Consider the following 20,008-nt stretch of genomic DNA (forward strand, 5'->3'; position numbering starts at 1 on the left):
GCATAGCAATAGCAGCAAAGGCTCTGTCATGTAGACAAGGCCTTATTCTTTTATTAACCTGTTATACAGCTAATACCCCCAGACACCAGGCCGTGACACTAGCTGCAGCCTGCTACCCTGCAGTTCTGCCTCCCAGGCCAGAGAGCAACATTTCTCACTTGGGCAGCCACCTCCTCCCGCACAATACACGCACCATCTCCTCCGCAGCGGCGAGGCCAGTGGCTGGAGCGGAGGGGCATGGGAGCCGGGGTCGTGCAGGGGCTTACAAAGAGCAGAAAGCAGAGAGGAATAGGCGGCTAGAACCACCACCACAAAGGGAAGCTGGATTTTGAATGGTGAAGCGGTGCTGTGAAGGCAGCCTCATGATGGCGCTGGGAAACCTCCCTGTGCAATCCTATGCCCCGTTTCCTGCAGGGAAAGCAGCTGGTGCAGGTACCAGGCAAGGAACCACGGCATGTGACAAAGCTGCGGCCTCAAGCAGAGTTACTGCTCGCAGGCTGATGGCCAAGAAGGGGACGTGAATGAATGGAAGAAGCACAAATCAGCTCTCACTCCTCATCTCCTACCCACCCCACCCCCACCAGCAGAGTTGAGCACAGGATGTTGTCACATGGCTGCAGGCTACAGGAGTTCAAGTTCCTAATGCACAAATTTAATTTGAATCAATGACTCTCGGCCCCTGACATTTGGGGTATGTCTACACCTTGAGATAGACTTAGGCCCAGATCCCTAAAGGTGATGAGGCCCCTGACATCCACTGATTGAGGTGGATGGAACGAGCCTGAATAGCTTTGAGGACCTGGGCCTCAGGCACCGGTGCAGAGCTGAGGAATCCCCTTCCCTACTCCCTGCCTGCTGGATGCAGACAGCTCCAGGTAGATTAAAGTTAGGTTGCAGGGGAGATTCTCCAAGGCACCACTAGTAGTTACTGCCCAGTGGCTAGTCCATGAGAGGCAGGTGCCTACCCACCCTTTCTGTGCCTTTAAAGACCCACCCGACCGTCTATGGAAAGTTATTTCAATTAGAATTAATTAGCTGCCACGTTACCCTCCTGCCTTTGGTGGGCAATCGTGGGAGGACTTGGCCTGGGACCCGCAGGCTGAGAGGCCATATCCCCAGCCCCCTGGGATCTGCAGCCCAGTTTTGAGCTATGAGCTGCTACAGCACAGTCCATATCCAGCACAGGCTGCCAGAACCCTCCAGGAGTAAGAGACTAGCCCAGGAGCCACTGGTGACGTTTAGGTGCCACGTGCCAGCAAATGGAAGGCTGGGCACAGGGCCAGTTGCCAAGGCAGCGACAGACAGCCTAGGGTCTAGTGGTTTCCCTGAAGGCAAGAGGGGTGGATCCTGAGCTTGGAATGAAAAGCTAGGGGCCGGCCCAGCCATGCAGCAACATTGGCCCACGCCTGCAGCCAGCCAGGGACACGGCCGGGTGGAAACACAGCTCACAGCTGCATGCCCACAGTTAGTCAGCAGGTAATAACCACCAGTGAGTCTTCACCATGCCCAGCCTCTGGTGGCTGCTGAGCCTGGCACCTCCACGCAGATGGCGAATCCTCCCTCCCGTTGCTGTTTAAATCAGTGAAGTGGTTACTGCTGCAGCAATGTTCGGCCAGGGGAGATAAGCACAGCAGGACAGAAACCGAACTCCTCCGAGTGTCAGCGAGCGAGCAGCACAGAACATCCCTCGTCGGGCTCACCTCCAGGAGCAAAGCAGGGTTCAGCCACCCACGTGTCCACGTAGCCCTTGTTGGTTCCCAAACCGCGAGGTGCAATGAGCATAAGGCTTTACTCCAGCGCAGCATCATACGGGATCAGGACTCGCCTCCCACAAGCAAGTGAGGGGCACCAGTCTGGTGTAATGGGGGGAGCAAAGGACCTCCCAGCCGGGTACGACTTCACTAGGCAGCACAACAAAGCACGGCGAGATGCCCAAGAATCCTGGCTGGCCCAGAAGCACCGGGCAGGTGGCTGCTGTATAAATACGTCCCTGGTCTGCCAGGACAGTCCCGGTCGAGGAACTCCTGGAACTAGAGTCACTTAGAGGCACTGCGCTGCTCAGTCTTCGGGCCCTGCCGCCTGGTGGACTTCACAACCCTGCGTCCCTATACCACGCCTGGGCAGAGTTAGCGGCCTGTGAATGGCATTCACGGAAGCCAGCAGGCTGGGCTGGGAGCTGCCAAATCTAGCCAATAGGAAACGCTCAGGAGAGGGGTGTGGCCTAGGCCCTGCCCCTCAAATGAGTTAGGCCCCTCCCTCCATTTGGGCTGCACCGCCATGAACCCTCTCCTGTAGTCAGGCCTCTCAGGCCATCGGGCAGCCAATCACTCGAATTGCTGCCGTGATGTGCTAGGGGCAGCCAGAGCCTGGGGCAGGAATCTGATTTCAGGTGTAAATACAGGGGAGGGGAACACACAAGGCACCAAGACAAACATCAGCACTGGTTCCACCTGCACCCGGACCCCTAGAGCCCTGCTGGGAACAAAGAGAAGGGTCTTTATCCTCTACTGACAGAGCCCCAGACTCTGCCCCGACTAACCCCACTCCACCCTGGCTTTGAAGGCTCCCTTTGATGCTAAAGCAGCGCATGCTTTGCCCACGAACGCCTGGGACCCCTGCAGACGCAGGACAAGGAACAAAATGAGTGCTTAAGCAGCAGGGGGCGCAAAAGGGCTGGTTTAACATAAGCAAGTCCAAGTAGGTTGTACGGAGCAGCACGTGCACCAAGCACCAGTTAAACCTGCCCTTAAAGAGAGAGGGACTTGGCTACCTCGGCTACATCCACACAAGCCTCCTGATCCCCACAGGATCAGACCAGCCCCTGTGCTCTCACCTCCTCCAATCAGGCCACTCTATCGAACATTTAAAAGTGACCACCGGGGGGCAGCACGGGGAGGAATTAGATCTTTCGAGGGAAAAATCTCACCCCTGAAAGCACCAAGTGCCGACCCAGCTCAGCTCCTACCGAACCAAAGTCAACAGGAGTTTCGTCACCAACGTCAATGGCAGCAGAGATGGGCTCACGGCTCACCTGCGTTCAGAAAAGCTGAAGCCACAGCTTGGCCTGACTTCTCCATACAGCTCTTCCCCTCCTGGACAACTCCAGGTTCGAGGCTCCCGTGGGACGCCGTGAAAATCATGCACGCGACCAGCAGCAGGGAAACTTCCTGGATGCCCAAGATGGACCAGGGCAGCTGGCACTCCCGCCATGTCAAACCCGTCTCGCCAGCTCCCACTGCTGTGTTCAGCGCTCCTGGTACAGGACACATTCCCCTGACGCCCCAGGACCATCTCTGTCCCTCCCTCACACCGTGGAATCAGGAGTGTTGTAAACTCCGCCCTCTGCTCACATCACTCACGGAAGAGCAAGAAAAGCGGAGCGCCACCTTTCTGTTCCGTCCTGCGGCTGGGGGATGGGGCCTTTGGGACATGGAGGACTCAAGGTCTGTTACGATCGTAGCACTTTATACCATCACCAGGAGCATTTGCTGCTAGTGCCTCAAAATAAGACCAGCACAACCCCTCGTTAGCTACACCATTGGTTTAATTGCATTACCGTCCAGAAATTCACAAGGACACTTGCCAACAGCCGCCTGGTACAACGAACAGGGGCGTCATGTACCTTCCAGGCTTCATTCACTCCAAAAAGACAAAAATTGCACTGATTGATGAACAAACACAGAGTCTTCCCTTTTCGCACATTCATGGATTCTGTTACTACAGAAGGTAAAGGCTTGGAAGCAGCTGGCTGACACAGTCAGGGCTTTCCCCAGGGAACACAGTTTTACAAAAAAACAGTATGAAAATTCCTTTACAGATGTACGTCTGCAGTGTGTACTTGTATCCTTTTCAATCTCAAACTAGGAGGTTTCTGGGGTCACTAATGGCTTGTGTGTCTTTATCTGCAAAGAACTGAGCATATATTTTTAGGAACGTGTAAGGCATTTTGGTAAGTGGAATAGTAAATTCTAGATCTTAGACCCATCAGACAGAAGTTCCTTCCTTTGAACCGTTGTCTTCTCCCTGGAAGAGAGAGAGAGCAGAACAGGTTATAGGATTGTATATAGAACACGTATTATGTTTTTAGTAGTTGAGTAAGCAGGTATTCTTAGGGACAGGGTTTTATCTAACAATTACGTCAATATCATAATGCAGAGACTGGATTCAACATTTGACTCAAAGAACCCCTGATCCAGTGATGTTAACACTGATGCCCCTATAGGCCAGATCTGGCTTCTGGCCATGCAGTCAGATTAACTTTTGTTGGTGAAAGAGACAAGCTTTTGAGCTCCATAGACCTTTTCCTCAAGTCTGGGAAATGTACTCAGTGTCACAGCTAAATACAAGGTGGAAGAGATTAAGCATAAGGAGTTAACACATGTTGCAAGAAACCATTCAAAATGAAGGGGGTAATTAACACCTCTGCACTCATAGGAAAAGAAAGAGTAGGTTACAGATCCTTGTAACGAGACAGAAAACCAAGGTCTCTATTGAATCCATAATTTTTGGTGTCTAGCACAGTTATGAATTTAAGTTCCCAAGCTCATCTTTAGAAGGTGCATCAAATGCACCAACAACTACATGTGTAAAACCAAACAGAACTATACTCTCAAATGAACTCATACAGGAAAACGATAAAAAGACAAAAGCACCCTATCACCTGTGGGTGAACACTTGCTATAAAGTGATCACTCCATATCTGACCGCTCAGTCCTCATCCTCAAAGGAAACCTGCACAGCACCTTCAAAAGATAAGCCTGGAAGCTTCAATTCTGTGAGGCGCCGAGTACCTTTCCCAGATCTGAAGAAGAGTTCGGTGGAGCTCAAGGGCTCGTCTCTTCCACCAAGTGGAGTTGGTCCAATAAGAGAGATTACCTCACCCACCATGTGTCTCTCACATCCTGAAACCAACATGGCTGAACTACCAGTCATGCTGTCCAGAATCTGAATTTTTGTTGAAAAAGTTGATAAGGGGAAATGGATTCCTCTACTCTATGTTCTGCCACCGCTAACAGCAGCCCGGGCAGTGTCCCCTTGTAAAATTCCCGTTTTTGTGCATTATGTGCGTCTTGAATAGGAAGTGGGTATTCACCCACGAAAGCTCATGCTTCAATACGTCTGTTAGTCTATAAGGTGCCACAGGATTCTTTGCTGCTTTTACAGAGCCAGACTCACACGGCTCCCCCTCTGATACTTGAATAGGAAAGATGGTCTAATGGTTAAAGCACTGGGCCGGGACTCAGAAGATCTGTTGCCAACTGTCGGATTCCCTGCATCCTTGGGCAAATCACTTCATCTCGGAGTCGCTGTTCCCCAGGGCCGGCTCCAGGCACCAGCATTCCAAGCAGCTGCTTAGGGCAGCAATCTGCAAGGGGCAGCAGTGCGTGTGTTCTTGCCCCCAAGCAGCGTGCCGAATTGCCACCCCAGATGGCGGGGGCAGTCCATGTGCCGTTAGGGCGCACGCGCATTTCCGCGGCGGGAGCTTCTATGTTCAGCTGTCCGCAGCGGTGCAGGTTCTGTCTTCCAGGTGAAGATGCCGAATTTACACCGTCATGGAAACGCACGTGCTGCCCTAACAGCACACAGACCGTCCCCGCCGTCAGCGGCGGCAATTCGGCACGCTGCTTGGGGCAGCAAAAAACAGTAGAGACGGCCCTGCCGTTCCCCACCCTTTGATTCATCTATTTCAACTGTAAGGTCTTCAGGGCAGAGACGGTCCCTTCCTGCGTGTCTGTGCAGTGCTTAGCATAACAGGGTCCCAGTCTCGGTTGTGGCTTCCTGGTTCTATCCGCACACCATTACGTTCCATTTGAAGACAGATGCAATACCGTGTCTTGAAGCTGCTCTTTCAATTTCTTCACTGCTTCTCTTTCTTTGGCCAGTTGTCCCTGGGTAATCTTCAATAGCTCTTGGAGTTTGGTAGCAGCTTGTCCCAAGTCCTTCGTTAGCTTCTTCTCCTTCTCAAGTCTTTCCTGCACACAATTGAAGTAAACTATTATTTGTGATAACTAGATCAATCATTTACTGATCACTGGACACAGAGCAGCAGCATTCACAGGCCACTCCCACCTTGCAGAGCCCCTGGAGAGGTTTTTGCTATGGGGTTGCACTCTGGTTTTTGTTTGACAGTGGAGAAACCTTTGCTCAGCTCCCTCTAGACGTAACTGATGTTCATCCCCACATTTCACAGGTCGGTCTCCCTTAATGAGAGTCTCTGTGCAGGAACAAAGAATCAAGACTTGCTTCTGCACAACAGACATTTGCCAGGATCTCATCGCCCCACCAACTGTCTAGCCACCTTCTGCGATGGGGCCAAAGCAATGGATGGCCCCGTCCCACACAGTCAGCGCGCCCCATTCCTTCCTGTATGAATCCGACTGGTGTCTGAGGATGACATGCTGGTTGCCAGTCTCTGGCCATCAGAGGCAGAGTCTCAGGGCTGCTCCTCACCTGCCTGCTCTCCCTCCCCGCTAGTGCCATGGACCCATGGGAATGGGCAGGATGGGGCTCGGCTTCACCTAAACCCCCTGCCACACTTGATGCCAGGGTTGAAGGGAGAAGCAGCCCTTGGAGTCTTATTTCCTCTGCTCTGCCACCCTACCAGGGCCAGATCCCACAGCCCGAGCCTGGGGAGCTCTGCCGGCTGCAGCGAGACATCACACGAGGAAGGGCTGAAGGTACACCGTGCAACGCCCGATGTGAGGAGTGGCTTCAGGATCCAGCTCTCAGGCCCAAGTCAGGGACCACAGCGATAGCAGCGAGTGTGCCCCTACTTACCCTGCGTATAGCTTCCCTTCCCTGGCTTGGCAAACATTCCCCCTTAATGCACAGCATAGCATCATAGAATAGCAGGGTTGGCAGCGACCTCAGGAGGTTTCTAGTCCAACCCCCTGCTCAAAGCAGGGCCAATCCCCAGACAGATTTTTGCCCCGGATCCCTAAATGGACCCCTCAAGGATTGAACTCACAACCCTGGGTTTAGCAGGCCAATGCTCAAATCACTGAGCTATTCCCAGCCCCGCCCCCAACGGTGCTGCTCAGGCCGCCCTGCTGGGATCGGTTCCGGGCTGCATCAGAGGGCAGGGCTGCATTCTGGGCTGCTATGGGGACCCAGACTTCCCACTTTGTGGATTACATCTGGCCCGGCAGCTGCCAGCACTGAATGCAGTGCCCCTGCCCCCTCACAGGGTTAGGCCCGCAAGCTAGAGAATTCTCACCCAGCCTGCGGTGGGACCGTTATGCTACCGGAGCAGCAGACAGAGACTGGAAGCAGAATCTGGCCCAGGGCACCCTTCGCCCTCCCGGGCTTGCAGACCCCACACTGTGAGGAGGTGTGCAGGGAATTACCTTCAGGTGCTGAACCTCCTCTGTTTCCGAGGACGCTACGTTTGCAGCGGATCTCAGCTTTTCCAGTTCGGCTTGCAAACTGCACACAGAGCTCTGCGCCTGCGGTTGCAGGAAGTGAGAGGTCAGTCCTACCCTACTAGGATCCTTGACACTCAAACGGGTGGTCAGCAGACAGGACGAATAGGGGTCCAGGAGGCACGTCCCAGAAGAGCAGAGGGGAAGCTCTCTAGCCAAGAATCCCAACACCACACGGCCGCAGGTATAGCGACACTTATCCTTCGCCCGCCGCGCAGAGCTACGTTACACTGCTCTCAGTGGCTACATTAAGAAACCAGCTCAGGCTAATCCTAGCTTCAATTTTCAAGATAAACCCTCTTCACGACCACCACGCGCTACGTTTTCCCACCCGTGGCGTTGGTTTGCATGTACCCGTGGCAGGCTGCGAACAGAAACTAGCCAATGCATTGCAGGCCTTGGTATTGCTTGGGCAGGTGAGTTTGCCAGCAAAATGCACATACATCTTTTCGTATCAGGCTCAGGAAGTTTTAAAGATCTCCCTACAGCCACGCCCCTCCCTGCAGCCATGCTGGTTTGCTCCTTGGAAAGAGGCAGGGCAAGGCGATATCTCAAACAGCCTTCACTTACTGCTAGAATTAACCGGCTAGCATGTGCACCCATGTGCTATGGCCGGTAAAAGGGAGCTGATGGCAGCTGCAGCCACTCGGCATTTCATACTTTTGAGTTGCGGGGGGTGGGGGAGTTGCACAAGGACACACAGGGCACAGACTTGTGTTCTGCCTTTCCACCACCCCATGAGCAGCTGGCTGGGACATTGTAGCATTTGCCCCAGAAGCAGCCAGCCTGTCCTCCCCCCATTTACAGGCCAGGGTCCTATTGGTTAAATTCAAGCTGGTTTTCCACTTTTTTGTAGAGCTGCGTTTAAAAAAAAGGTCCAGTGACAGCCAACTCGACCCAACAGAAGCAGACTGGGGGAGTCGTTTTCCTGCAGCCCTGACACAGACAAGCAGGCTAGAGGAGTCCCAAAGATTTTAGCGAGAAGAAATGGACCAAATGCACGTGGTGAAACAGGCTGACAGAGGTATGGCCGAGGAACCGTTTCAGTCCTGCAAGACAGGTAAAGCCTGCTGAGATTTTTCAGGAGCGACTAGCTACTCTGGCGCCTAATTTGAAACCTTCCAAAGGGATCCCCAAACTGTCAAAGTGCCAAGCACCTGCCCCTTTAAAATGCCTCAACATGGGCACCCCAAAACTTGGAGAACACAGGTCAGCTGCCACCTGTAGGTGAAAGAGCATCTCCAAAATAAACACTCGCCGGCACGCAGATGTTCCTTGGGGTTTGCTACTGCAGCTTCAGACCCTTCCCGTTTGCCAACCAGGATAACGACCAATATTTAGGAAGTAGCACATGTAAGTTCTTTGGCATTGACAGTTTCCTTTTAGGATTATGAGGACGCTTGGAAACAGGTAGAGGAATTGGAGACGTGTGTTTGGACAATGTTCTTTTTGCTACCGTTTTAGTCCTGCAGCAGCAAGCCGCTGCCTTAAGTTTCAAAAAAAGTGAGCACGGCTGAAAAGGCAAATCCCAAATGGGGGAAAGAGAGCGCACTTCACTGCTTAAAGTGACACTCGTTGTAAAATGCTGGTAACGACCCAATAAGTAAAAGATGATTAAAGGCCCAAACTTGTTGCTTTCGGTTTTAGGTCTTTGTCAGTAATAGGCATAGAGGAAAGGCCAGAAGGGATGATGACCTCTGCAATCCCACCCACATTAAGAGCTCGGAAGAGCCAGCATCCTGGAAATTCTGCTATGCTGGTGATCACATACAGCCTTTCAAAGGGACTTTCCCTCCTCCATCGGTTTAAACACAGACCTTCTGTCCAGAGGGAAGCAAAGCCCCCAATCCCGTGTCACAGACAACAGGCCAGAGAATGTCCCATGCACACGCAGGTCTGAACTTACTTCTTCAAACTCCAGCGCTAGCTTCTGCCTCAGCACTTGCTCGTTATCCACGTTGGCTTCGGTTTGTTCCAGCTGCGTTTTCAACTGCACAGAAAACGAAGTGAATCAGTCACATCGGAAAGATCAACTGGAGCCGATGGGACCCCGAAGCCTGCTACACACAGATAAACAGAGACAGACTAGAGCTTTCCCCAAAGCTTCCAGGGCCTGCTTCCGATCTCTAATCCCCAAAGGAAATCTTCCAGGCTTTCCCCAATTTGGTGCAATATTCCACCCTTGTTCCAGCCCCAGCAACTTGAACTGGAGCCGGCTGCAAAGGCCAAGAGCAGACTGACCCCACCCGTCTCATCTGACGGCTCCCCACCACCTTGGGGAAAACTCCACCATGGACAGAATTAAGAGAACACAGCTTGTGGGGTCAGTAAGCTAGTGAGGAGAGAAAGATTAGGCTGAAAGACTCTCAGTTAATTCCTGGAACCCAACTCTGGTTAGTGAGATTAGAAATCCACTCCTACACAAAGTCCTTGCCCCTCTGAATTCTGATCCTTAGCCCAAGAAGTCCTGTAAGACCAGAATTCTCCACCCTCCAGGGCCTTGAGTAGACAAGGCAGCACCCCATAAAACCGGCCAGAGAGAGATATGGAGTGCCGTGTAATGGATTCCCTCACTTCAAGGACCCAGTGCCTCAACTCTGCAGGACTCCCTGCCCACCCATTGTCTGACCCCAGATCCCCTAAAGCATAGTGCTGCCACTAAGCCCAGCGGTCAGCCCACTGTCATCGACCAAGGAGGTCTCAAAAGCAGAGAGCACTGATCAAAGCCAGATCTCATTCCTGCTCAGAAAGTGACCAGATGATGGTCTCACTGCTAAGGCATTGAGCTGGGACTCTGGTGATCTGGGCTGGATTGCCGGCTCTGCCACAGATTTCCTGCATGACCCTGGGCAAGTCACTTCATCAGTCCCCCCACCCCCCCATCTGTAATGCCACTTCCTTCCTCTCGCCCTGCGTGGTATCTACTTCAACAAAGCGCTCTGGGGCAGGGGCTGTCTGTACAATGGGGCCCTGGTCTCAGCTGGGGCCCATTAGAACTACCATAAGAAAGTGGGTGTTTTGAATCCTCTCTTTACAAATGGGCCATGGTACGAATATTTGTTACGTGAAGCTTGTTCCCTTCCCTTATCTAGTTAAGAAAATTAACCACCTCAATAGAAGCCCCACAGAAACAGCACAACACACACATTCTACAGTCATCAGTGAAGCCATATACAATTATCATGCAGGTGCCGAGCGGGAGACGGGACAAGTGCAGTCGTTAATCAGTGCCTTAGCGTGCAGTGCTCTCACCGCCCTAACCTCGAGGGGCTCACGCTCGCTTGGGTCAGCCCGCGACCCAGCTGCTTCTCCATCATGCACATGGCTCTTCATCTCCCTCAACTGCTGCCTGACCTGAAACAAGGACCAGCAAGCCTGGCTCAGTGACACACAGTGGCAGCCAAGGTGTGGGCGAAGTTTTGAGGTAGGAAGGGTGGCCAATGGAAAAACACGCCTCGTGGCCAGCAAAAGTAGGAACGCAGCTGCAGTCAGATTTGTTCTGCTGCCTGAACAAGTCAACAGGAAGTTAGCTGAGCAACAGGGGAAGAGATTCACAGAGTTGCCTAGGGGGATGAGACACCCAAATCCCACTGCGCTCCGTCAGAAATCCCACAAAGGATCCATGAAGATCAAACACGGAACGTCCTCCTGAAACTGCCCAAAAGTAACAGTTCAAAGTTAATCAGACCAGACTCAGTGACATAAGAACAGCTGCAACGTCACTGGTATGGATGGGGTTCGCCAGGTACCCCCAGCAGAGAAATTCACCCGTCACAAACTCAACCCTATGGAAGAGTTACAAGAACAGACCCTGATCCTGCAGTGGAATCCCCACATTCAGACTTCTGTGTTCACATGTGTTCCTGGGGTTCCTCAGAGACACAAGGATCAGATCAAGGTGGAGCCAACTGGAGGATTAGGGGCAGGGCTTTCAGTCCATGGTTTTGGAGTCCTGTAGTTAATAAATGGACAGTCGGTAACATTAAAGGGAGGGCATGGGGCTGATAGATTCAGTCTTGCTTTCCAACAGGTCATCTGCGGAAGGAATCCCAAACACAGCTGATTTTGCAATGGATCCAGAAGACACTACAGCCTGCATTCAGATTCTGTAAAGAGTTTACTTCTATGTGGAGCTGTGACATTCACAGTGCAATAGCAACAGAAAGGCAGGGAAACCGCTTTAATGCAACACTCTATTAATTGCCTGCAGCGTAACAGTGGGACAACTCCTTGGTTAGAAGCTTATCACACAAAAATGACTCAAACATGATTGGGGGGGGGAGTGTCTTAAATGGGGTCTTTCGACAACTTTTTTCTAAGCCACACAGGCCAAAATTTGACACTTCACCTTCCTTGCATTTGTTTAAGGACATTTTATTTTTTTAAGTTGTCTCCACTTCCGTTATGAAGAGCAACATTTCCAATGAGAGCGGCAGAGCCAGAGGCTGCTATCAAGAGAAGCCAGCGTATATTTCTGCTAAGTCTGCCAAGGAGCCCTGGAGTTGCTCAGCCCATCCACAGTGTGGCGCTGCCCTTTACGGAGACGTGGGTTTGAAGGTTAGAAGATTTACAATGGGTCCTGTTCTGGGAAAAGAGATGCTCCATCAAAATACAAGTTGCTAAATACCTGCAACTGCTTCCCTGTTTAATTGGTCTAATTAGTCCTCAGCAGCAGGTACAGATCTGTGACAACTACCTGAATGATCCAAATGATTAGACTTACAGTGCAGGGGAGGCTTTCATTATTCCAAAGACGCTATAACCAGACACCAGCTGGTGCACTGTGGAGGGAGATTTTGAACTGCCTGGCTCTCGTCCATTTAAAAAGTAACCAACCCTCAGGATTTTATCACGTCTCCCAATATCAAAACTCCTTTTCTGAAAGCTCCAGTTCCTGGAGTTACACAGCTATGTGAGAATCACAGTTTTTGTTTAAAAAAAATAAAATAAAAATATAAAGCTTCTAGCCCACATATTGGGAAAGAAAAGCTTGAAATGTGAGCCGTAAGGTTCCCAACCCCAGAAAGCAAATAAGAATCCAGCATATAAGATTCCGGCATTTTTAGATAAACCTCATGATTTCTTAACGCTTAGGAGTGGCACTCCTGTTAACTTCTTAACACTCCCCCTTCTTACAGGGTAGTCACATCACATTGATCAAATGGCTTCACAGAATATCAGGGTTGGAAGGGACCTCAGGAGGTATCTAGTCCAACCCCCTGCTCAAAGCAGGACCAATCCCCAACTAAATCATTGCAGCCAGGGCTTTGTCAAGCTGGGCCTTAAAAACCTCTAAGGAAGGAGATTCCACCACCTCCCCTAGGTAACCCATTCCAGTGCTTCACCACCCTCCTAGTGAAAATGTTTTTCCTAACATCCAACCTAAACCTCCCCCATTTCAGAGATAGGTAGGCAACCTTCATAGATTTCTATGGCTAATTCTTACATACAGAAAAGCCAGTTTCAAAAGGAACCCGAAGTAAGATTCCTCCAGCCAACAGATGATCTGTAAGGACATCTGAGGGACCCCGGACGCCCTCAGGATCCCTCCCATAAGGGGACCTACTACCAAATCCAATGGCAACCAACAAAGGAATGTGTGCACATATGTATTAGACAGACACTCTACACTAAAATCATATTAAGGTTGCAGAATCAAGCATGCCGAACATAGGAAATGCCAGAATGAAGGCTACCTTTGCAGCCTTGGCTCGTGTTACGCAGGAGGTCAGATTAGATGATTGCGTGGTCCCTTCTGGCCTTAAAAGTCGATGAAAAGTTTACACTGGCATTTCCCAATTTACGTGCTAGACTTCGCAACCTTAACAGTCTAATATAGTTGTGTGTGGGCGCAAGGTACAGGGAGTGAGTCAATTTGTTATTTGATCCCTGGACCCATGAGAGCATCATTCCCTGTGCCCAGAGAGTCAGTTCACATGGTAACTCCTTGACATTCTGAAGATGATCCAGTAGCGCTTATGTGCTGGCTGGGTTGTATACATTTTACAGCAGCTTCGATTCATGCTTCTGCCTGGGAATCATCCGGCATAGCTGAAAAAATGGCCTAATCAAGAAAGCAATGATGAGAATTGCAAAGAGTTTCATGGTATGAAACCCTTCGCCGCCTTCTTCAGCATTTTCAAAATACAAATCCCCCTGGCAGATGGTTCGACGGGCACTTGGAGTTGGACATACTTGAAGTCCGACCCCATGCTGAATTCAGTGGAGATTTGGGAAATTCATCAGTGTCAGAGTCTTACATCCCTTCCAACTAACCACAGTTTACAACAGCTTCCCAGCCTGCCACTCTCCACCGAAGAGCGCCTCTATGTTAGGTCTCATCGACACTGGAAAGTTATGGAGTTAAAGAGGTACTGGTATAACTGAAGTGCTACAATCCTCTCTAGTGTTGGCAGAGTTATGCCAAGATAAAAGTGCTTTATGCCAGTATAGCTATTCCTGAACACGAAGGGGACTTTAATCCACTTTATAAGTTAATTGAGAACAATTCTGAGCATTCCCATGTAGACAAGCTCTAAAGATACGCAGGTACAGGCACCTTTACATCAGTATAGCTGCACCCACTCTACAGATTGTATCGATACATCATTAACAATAATCACCCCCCTAACCAAAATAGTTCTGTAGAGACAACAACTTTTAAGTGTAGGCCCGACCTTAGATTAGATATTAACGAGAAATTAGCCATTACCAATGCAAGCTCCTGGCTTTGTTTCTGTGCTTCTGCTTTTGCTGCATCCAGCTGTTCTTGGGATTCAGAGAGGAGCTGCCTCAACTGGAAAAAAGAAGAGGGAAGTCAGCAGCTGTGTTAGTGTCTGGAAGAAGCTTGGGGGTTTGGAGTGGCAGGGAGAAGCAGCAGCATATCAGTTACATAAGAATGGACGTGCTGGGTCAGACCAAAGGCCCATTTAACCCAATATCCTGTCTTCCGACAGCGACAAGTGCCAGATGCTTCAGAGGGAAGGCACAGAATATGGCAATTAGCAAGGGATCCATCCCGTCATCCAGTCCCAGCTTCTGCTAGTAAGAAGCTTAGGGACACCCGCAGCATGGGGTTGCGTCCCTGCCCATTATGTCTAATGGGCATTAATGGGGCCTATCCTCTGTAAACTTCTCTAATTCTTTTTTGAACCCAGTTATACTTTTGACCTTTACAACATCCCCTGGCAATGAGTTCCACAGGTTGAATGTGAGCTGTGTGAGGTCTGCTTTAAACCTGCTGCCTATTCATTTCACTGGGTGACCACATTCTTGTGTTACGTGATGGATAAACAACACTTCCTTACTCACTTTCTCAACATCAGTCATGATTTTATAGACCTCTAGAATATCCAGTCCAAGCTGTCTCTTTTCCAAGCTTAACAGTCCCAGAGTTTTCACTCTCGCCTCAGACAGAAGCTGTTCCATACCCCTAATCATTTTCATTGCCTTTCTCTGTACCTTTTTTTATCTTTTTTGAAATGGGACAACCAAAACTGCACACAGTATTTAAGGTGCGGGTGTACCGCGGATTTATACAGTGGCGTTAGGATATTCTCTGGTTCTGTTATCTAGCCTTTTCCTTATGGTTCCTAACAATCTTTTGATATTTTTGACTGCTGCGGCACATTGAGCAGATGGTTTCAGAGAACTATCCATGACTCCTCCAAGATCTTGCTTGAGTGGTAACAGCTAATTTAGAGCCCATCATTTTGTAGAGCTAGTTGGGATGATGTTTTCCAATGTGCATTACTCTGCACTTATCAACTGATCTCCCCGACTTAGCCCAGCCCCCTTGTCCAGGGAGCAGAGGATGGGAGGCTACAGCCTCCTTAGGAAGCTCTCAGCCTGGCCCAGCAGGCCGCTAGGCCCAGCGCTCAGCCCCTAGAACAGACCACACTAGAAAAACGTAAAACAAGCACCCAGCAAGCAGCATACAAACAAAAATCTCCCTCATCCCCTAGGCTCACGTAGTCACTCCTCCTGCACCCAGAGAGCCCCCTCGCAAAACTCGCCCGTTTGCCGCTCCTGTTCGCTAGGTGGTTTGCAAACACACTAGGCCTCTCTCCTCCCACTTCATCACCATGTATTCTTATGGTGCGATGGCTAGGACCATCAGACTGACCAGAACAGCTAAATCATCAGTCAAAGCAGCCTCTTTTCCTGCCAGCATCTTGAAAGCTCTATGGCTGGATCGCCAAAGGAGCCCATGTTAAGTACCCAACTCTCACTACAATTCAACAGGACTCAGGTGCCCGACTCCCTGAGGCACCTTCGAAAAAATGACCGGTTTCAGAGCCAAGCCTGAGGTCTTGTAAAGCCCATTTTAAAGAGGTTGTTTGTCCTTCTGCGAGCAGACGCAGGCTAGTGAAGTAGGATCCGCATCTCTGGCTAGTGAAGGCGTAGCGGGTCCAGCCAGGGCCTAGTGGTCGCCATGCCAACCTGCTGCCCATTTCGGAGCCGCTCCTTCCCTTTCAAATCCTCCAGAGAGTTATTCTGCAAATCGAAGACTTGTCTGTTCTACGCAGTTCTTCGGCTTCTACAGGCACAGGAGCTGGGGCATCTCAGCCTTCACCTGGCCGGCTAGCTCAGCCAGGCGGACGGCAGACAGCATATTTACACCCAGACACAAGGCTTCCTTTATGCTTTGCAAAGCCATGGATGACTGAGGAGTTCCGCCCTCACTCTGTTCAGTACACAAGCGGCTCTAGCTTAGTCCCACCTAAAAGTTAACTCAGCTGCTTGTCTTCAAACACCGGATTTGATGTTAAGACAAAGCCTGGTGGTCTGCAGGGAGAGGAGTGGGCAGTGCCCTCTGTGTCCTCTGACACCTGTGGCTTCATTTATCTGCTCCTTCTAAACCCTAATGCCAGGGGGATTAATTATCAGCCATTCAGAGATGCGAGGAGTGTTTAAAAACCTCAGAAGTGGAGACTCTTCTGCACAACTCCCTGTGCATTTCAAGTCAGGAATGCATCCAGCTGTTCACTAGTGGGATGGGGCAAGGCCAGATGGCTACAGTAAAGTAGTGAGGAACAGGTATGTTAGCCCCAGGCTAAACAAATCCCTGGTACCATGGTAACCAAACAGCAATTGCTCCAGGTTAATCAAGACACCTGGGGCCAATTAAGATCCTTCTAGAAGGCAGTGGAGATATTTACATTGATTGGGACACCTGAAGCCAATCCAGGGCTGGCTGGAACTAGTTAAAAGCCTCCCTGTTAGTCAGTGAGGTGCATGCGAGGATCTGAGAGTGAGAAGACATACTGCTGGAGGACTGAGAAGTTCAAGCGTTAACAGACATCAGGAGGAAGGTCCGGTGGTGAAGATAAAGAAGGTGTTTGGAGGAGGCCATGGGGAAGTAGCCCAGGGAGTTGTAGCTGTCGTGCAACTGTACCAGGAGGCACTCTAGATAGCTGCAACCCACAGCGCCCTGGTCTGGAACCCGGAGTAGAGGGTGGGCCCAGGTTCCCCCCAAACCTCCCAACTCAGACACAAGAGGAATTGACCTGGACTGTGGTTTCTACCAGAGGGGAAGGTCTCTGGGCTGTTTCCCGACCCACATGGTGAATCTGTGAGACGAGCAAATCCGCCAATAAGCACAGGACCCACCAAGGTAGAGGAGGAACTTTGTCACACTAGGCAGACACCACCTAAAGTATTCTCCAAGGGGGAAGGATGAGCTTGTGGCTCGCAAACTGGACTACAGCTCTGGAGATTCCTGGCCCTGATTAGCTTTAGTCTCTCCCCACTTCCCCCAAAGAAATGACCAACACTTACTGCTTCAACTTCTTTTGTGTAGTTCTGGCGTTCGGAACTGGCCGTCTCCAAGTGATTTTCCAGCTGTGCTTCCAGAAGAGAAGTATATTCCTTCAGCTGATTAAAACAAGGAGAGCACGGTGATTTGATCGGTAATGATGCAGGCGTTCATCTGTTTGCATATCTAGCCTCCCTAGACCAGCAAGACCAATTCTCCCAACCTCCCCCCCGGAGGGGTTGAGAAGAAATTATAATCGCCTCTCTCCTGGCAACATTGAAGGGAAGTTCCTAGGGTGCAGCAGAAATCAGTACCCTTGCCTTTTGGAGTAGGTGGGAATGTCCATACCTGATCTGTGTTCTGGAGCTCTGCCCTCAGCTGGTCCACAGCCTCTGCAAGAGATTTCACTTGGACTTGTGCCTACACCAAGCGTTGACCCCCCCAAAAAAATGGAAAAGAAAGAAACAAAAAGTGTTAGTAAGCAGTATGTCCCAGCGTGGGCTCTCCTCTAAAACGTCTCTTACAAGCGACTAAAAATGGCACAGTGGGGTTACCCTGTAAACTCTTTGAGGGAAGAGACCATTTGTTGTGTTCGTACAGAACCTGGCACAACTGGGCTCCTGATCCAGGATTGGGACCTTTACTAACAGCATCCAAATAAGAATGACGATACAGTCATCCCTGCAAATTAATCAAAGGATCTGAGAGTCAAGCTGGGTTCCTCCCTTTTAGCGAGTCACCACTGACATCAATACAATGTTTTCTGTTGGCCGCATTTGATGCAAAAAGTGGCTTTTTGAGGGCATTGAAATTTTTGCTGAAGAATCCAAAAAATAAAATTAAATTTAAAAAAATCTGAAATTTTTTTGGTTTTAAACTGAACATTTTTGAAGTTTGGGTTTTTCAGTGAAAACCTCAAAGGAAAATTAACACACAAAAAAACCCACCACTCACTATTTTTGTTTTTCAGGAGGAAAACATCATTTCCTGACCAACTCTAGTCACCAACCATGACAAATCTGTTGGCCATATTATGCTCAGCTACATCCCTGCAACCTCACCAACTTCACATTACACGCACGGGCAAGAAAGAACATAATATGGCCAGCAGAATCTTGATTTCATGCACCGCCATCAAAGAAAAGAAGCCAGCTTCTCTCAAAACTCTGGTGTTCACGGGAGTGGGAATTACACACACCCCTTGTAACCAGAGGAAATTTAACATTATCTATTTGACACAAATACTGAACTCCACAATGCTATGCTTAGTTACTTTTCAGTGTAAAATCTTTTTAGAGGGACATTTTAAATTCCTTTATACTTTAGTGTGCCCAGGCAGGTTCTCAGGAACATCAGCTAAGAAATAAGAGATCAGCAACACCCCTTCATTCCCACACTCACTAAAGCAGGGGTGGCCAACCCGTGGCTCCAGAGCCACATGCAGCTCCTTGCATAGGCACCAACCCCGGGGCTGGAACTACAGGCGCCAACTTTCCAATGGGTTGGGGGGTGCTCACTGCTCAACCCCTGGCTCTGCCCCCACGCCACCCCTTCCAACTCCCTCCCCTGATTCTGCAGTACCCTCAGGAGGTGCAGGCAAGGAGAGGGAGGGGAAGACTGACGGGAGGCTGCTGACGTATTACTGTGGCTCTTTGGCAACGTATTGGTACATCAACGTTCAGGCGGCTTTCCAGCCTCCCCTGGATGGAGTGGAGGTGCCCGAGTTTGATTCTCGAGCTGGGATGCGAATGTTGTAAGGTAGGTAATGGAATACTGTCACCAGCTCAAGAGGCAGAATGTGTGTGTCAGGATCTCAGGGAGGCAGAAGATTATACGGAGGGCATCTTTCCTTCTCACCTTTCAGCATGCGCACACGCAGTATTGCAGAGGGCAACGGACGTGGTATCGCCCTGGAGTTTACCTTTATTTCAGAAGATGCGTTTTTACACCAAGTTCAATCCTAGAGCCTTTTAACGCTGTGCCCCTTCCTAGCAAGGGACCTCTAAAGCCCTCGCCTTTCATAGATTGAGGCCAGAAGGGATCATTAGGATCCCTTTGTTATTTACAAGGTTAGACACATCACCAGCCCATTGGTTTCCAGCACCTATAGGCAGCCAGCACCCCAGGGATTCCTGCTCACACACAGGCGAGAATCTTTAGGATGCACCTTTTGCAGTTCCTCTTCGGACACCGTTAGCTTTGCTTTCCACACATGCTCCTCCTCCTCCACGCTCTTCTGCAGGTCTTTGAGCATTCTTTCCTGCCGAGGGAGAAGGGACGGAGGCGTGAGGCTGGGCAGGCGGAGAGGGGAAGGCTCATGGGGGCAGAGCATTCAAGGCAGGCATTCAAACTGCTGTCAAGGCAGGAAGTTATGGGCATGGTCCAGTTCCCACTGAAATCAATAGGTCAGCTTGGGTTCTAGGTTCTTTAGAGAAGCAGCCTCCTGCTGGACTCAGCACTGGACTGTCTCTGCAAAGCTAGGAGATCACTGACTCACAGGAAGGCTGCCTGCAAACAGAGCCAGCCAGTCAATTGTCCTGGTTGATGGGAGCCATTAAGATTCCAAACCACCATTAACGGTCCACACTTTGCCTAATTACAATAGGCCCTCAGAGTTATACTTCCTATTTCTAGTTTCAGATACAAGAGTGATACCTTTATACAAACAGGATGACCACACTCAGACAATAAAGCTTTGTAATGACACCTTACAAGAGACCTTTTGCATGAAGCATATTCCAGTTACATTATATTCACTCATTATCAAATTTTTCTAAAATCATATGGAGTGCAACGTCACAACACCATCCTGCCTCTACTTGCTCCAGAC

At 50.2% G+C, this 20,008-nt stretch overlaps 1 protein-coding gene across 3 annotated transcripts in view; it reads right to left on the reverse strand.

Annotated features, from left to right (window-relative positions):
• Positions 1-3,526: 3,526 nt before the first annotated feature.
• RRBP1 (ribosome binding protein 1) overlaps positions 3,527-20,008 on the reverse strand; it is a 56,596-nt gene continuing 40,114 nt past the window's right edge. For 2 of the 3 annotated variants that reach the window (XM_045008866.1, XM_045008867.1), the window contains exons 16-24: positions 19,346-19,438; positions 17,527-17,598; positions 17,202-17,297; positions 14,134-14,217; positions 10,683-10,775; positions 9,328-9,411; positions 7,347-7,445; positions 5,829-5,972; positions 3,527-4,023 (exon numbers count right to left, since the gene is read on the reverse strand). In XM_045008866.1, the coding sequence (XP_044864801.1) occupies positions 3,985-4,023; positions 5,829-5,972; positions 7,347-7,445; positions 9,328-9,411; positions 10,683-10,775; positions 14,134-14,217; positions 17,202-17,297; positions 17,527-17,598; positions 19,346-19,438 (804 nt within the window). In that variant the 3' untranslated portion in view covers positions 3,527-3,984. The remainder of the gene's footprint in view (positions 4,024-5,828; positions 5,973-7,346; positions 7,446-9,327; positions 9,412-10,682; positions 10,776-14,133; positions 14,218-17,201; positions 17,298-17,526; positions 17,599-19,345; positions 19,439-20,008) is intronic. The other variant, XM_045008868.1, reaches the window with a different exon arrangement.

The sequence above is a fragment of the Mauremys mutica genome, chromosome 3, assembly GCF_020497125.1.
Source record: "Mauremys mutica isolate MM-2020 ecotype Southern chromosome 3, ASM2049712v1, whole genome shotgun sequence".
NCBI lineage: Eukaryota > Metazoa > Chordata > Testudines > Geoemydidae > Mauremys > Mauremys mutica.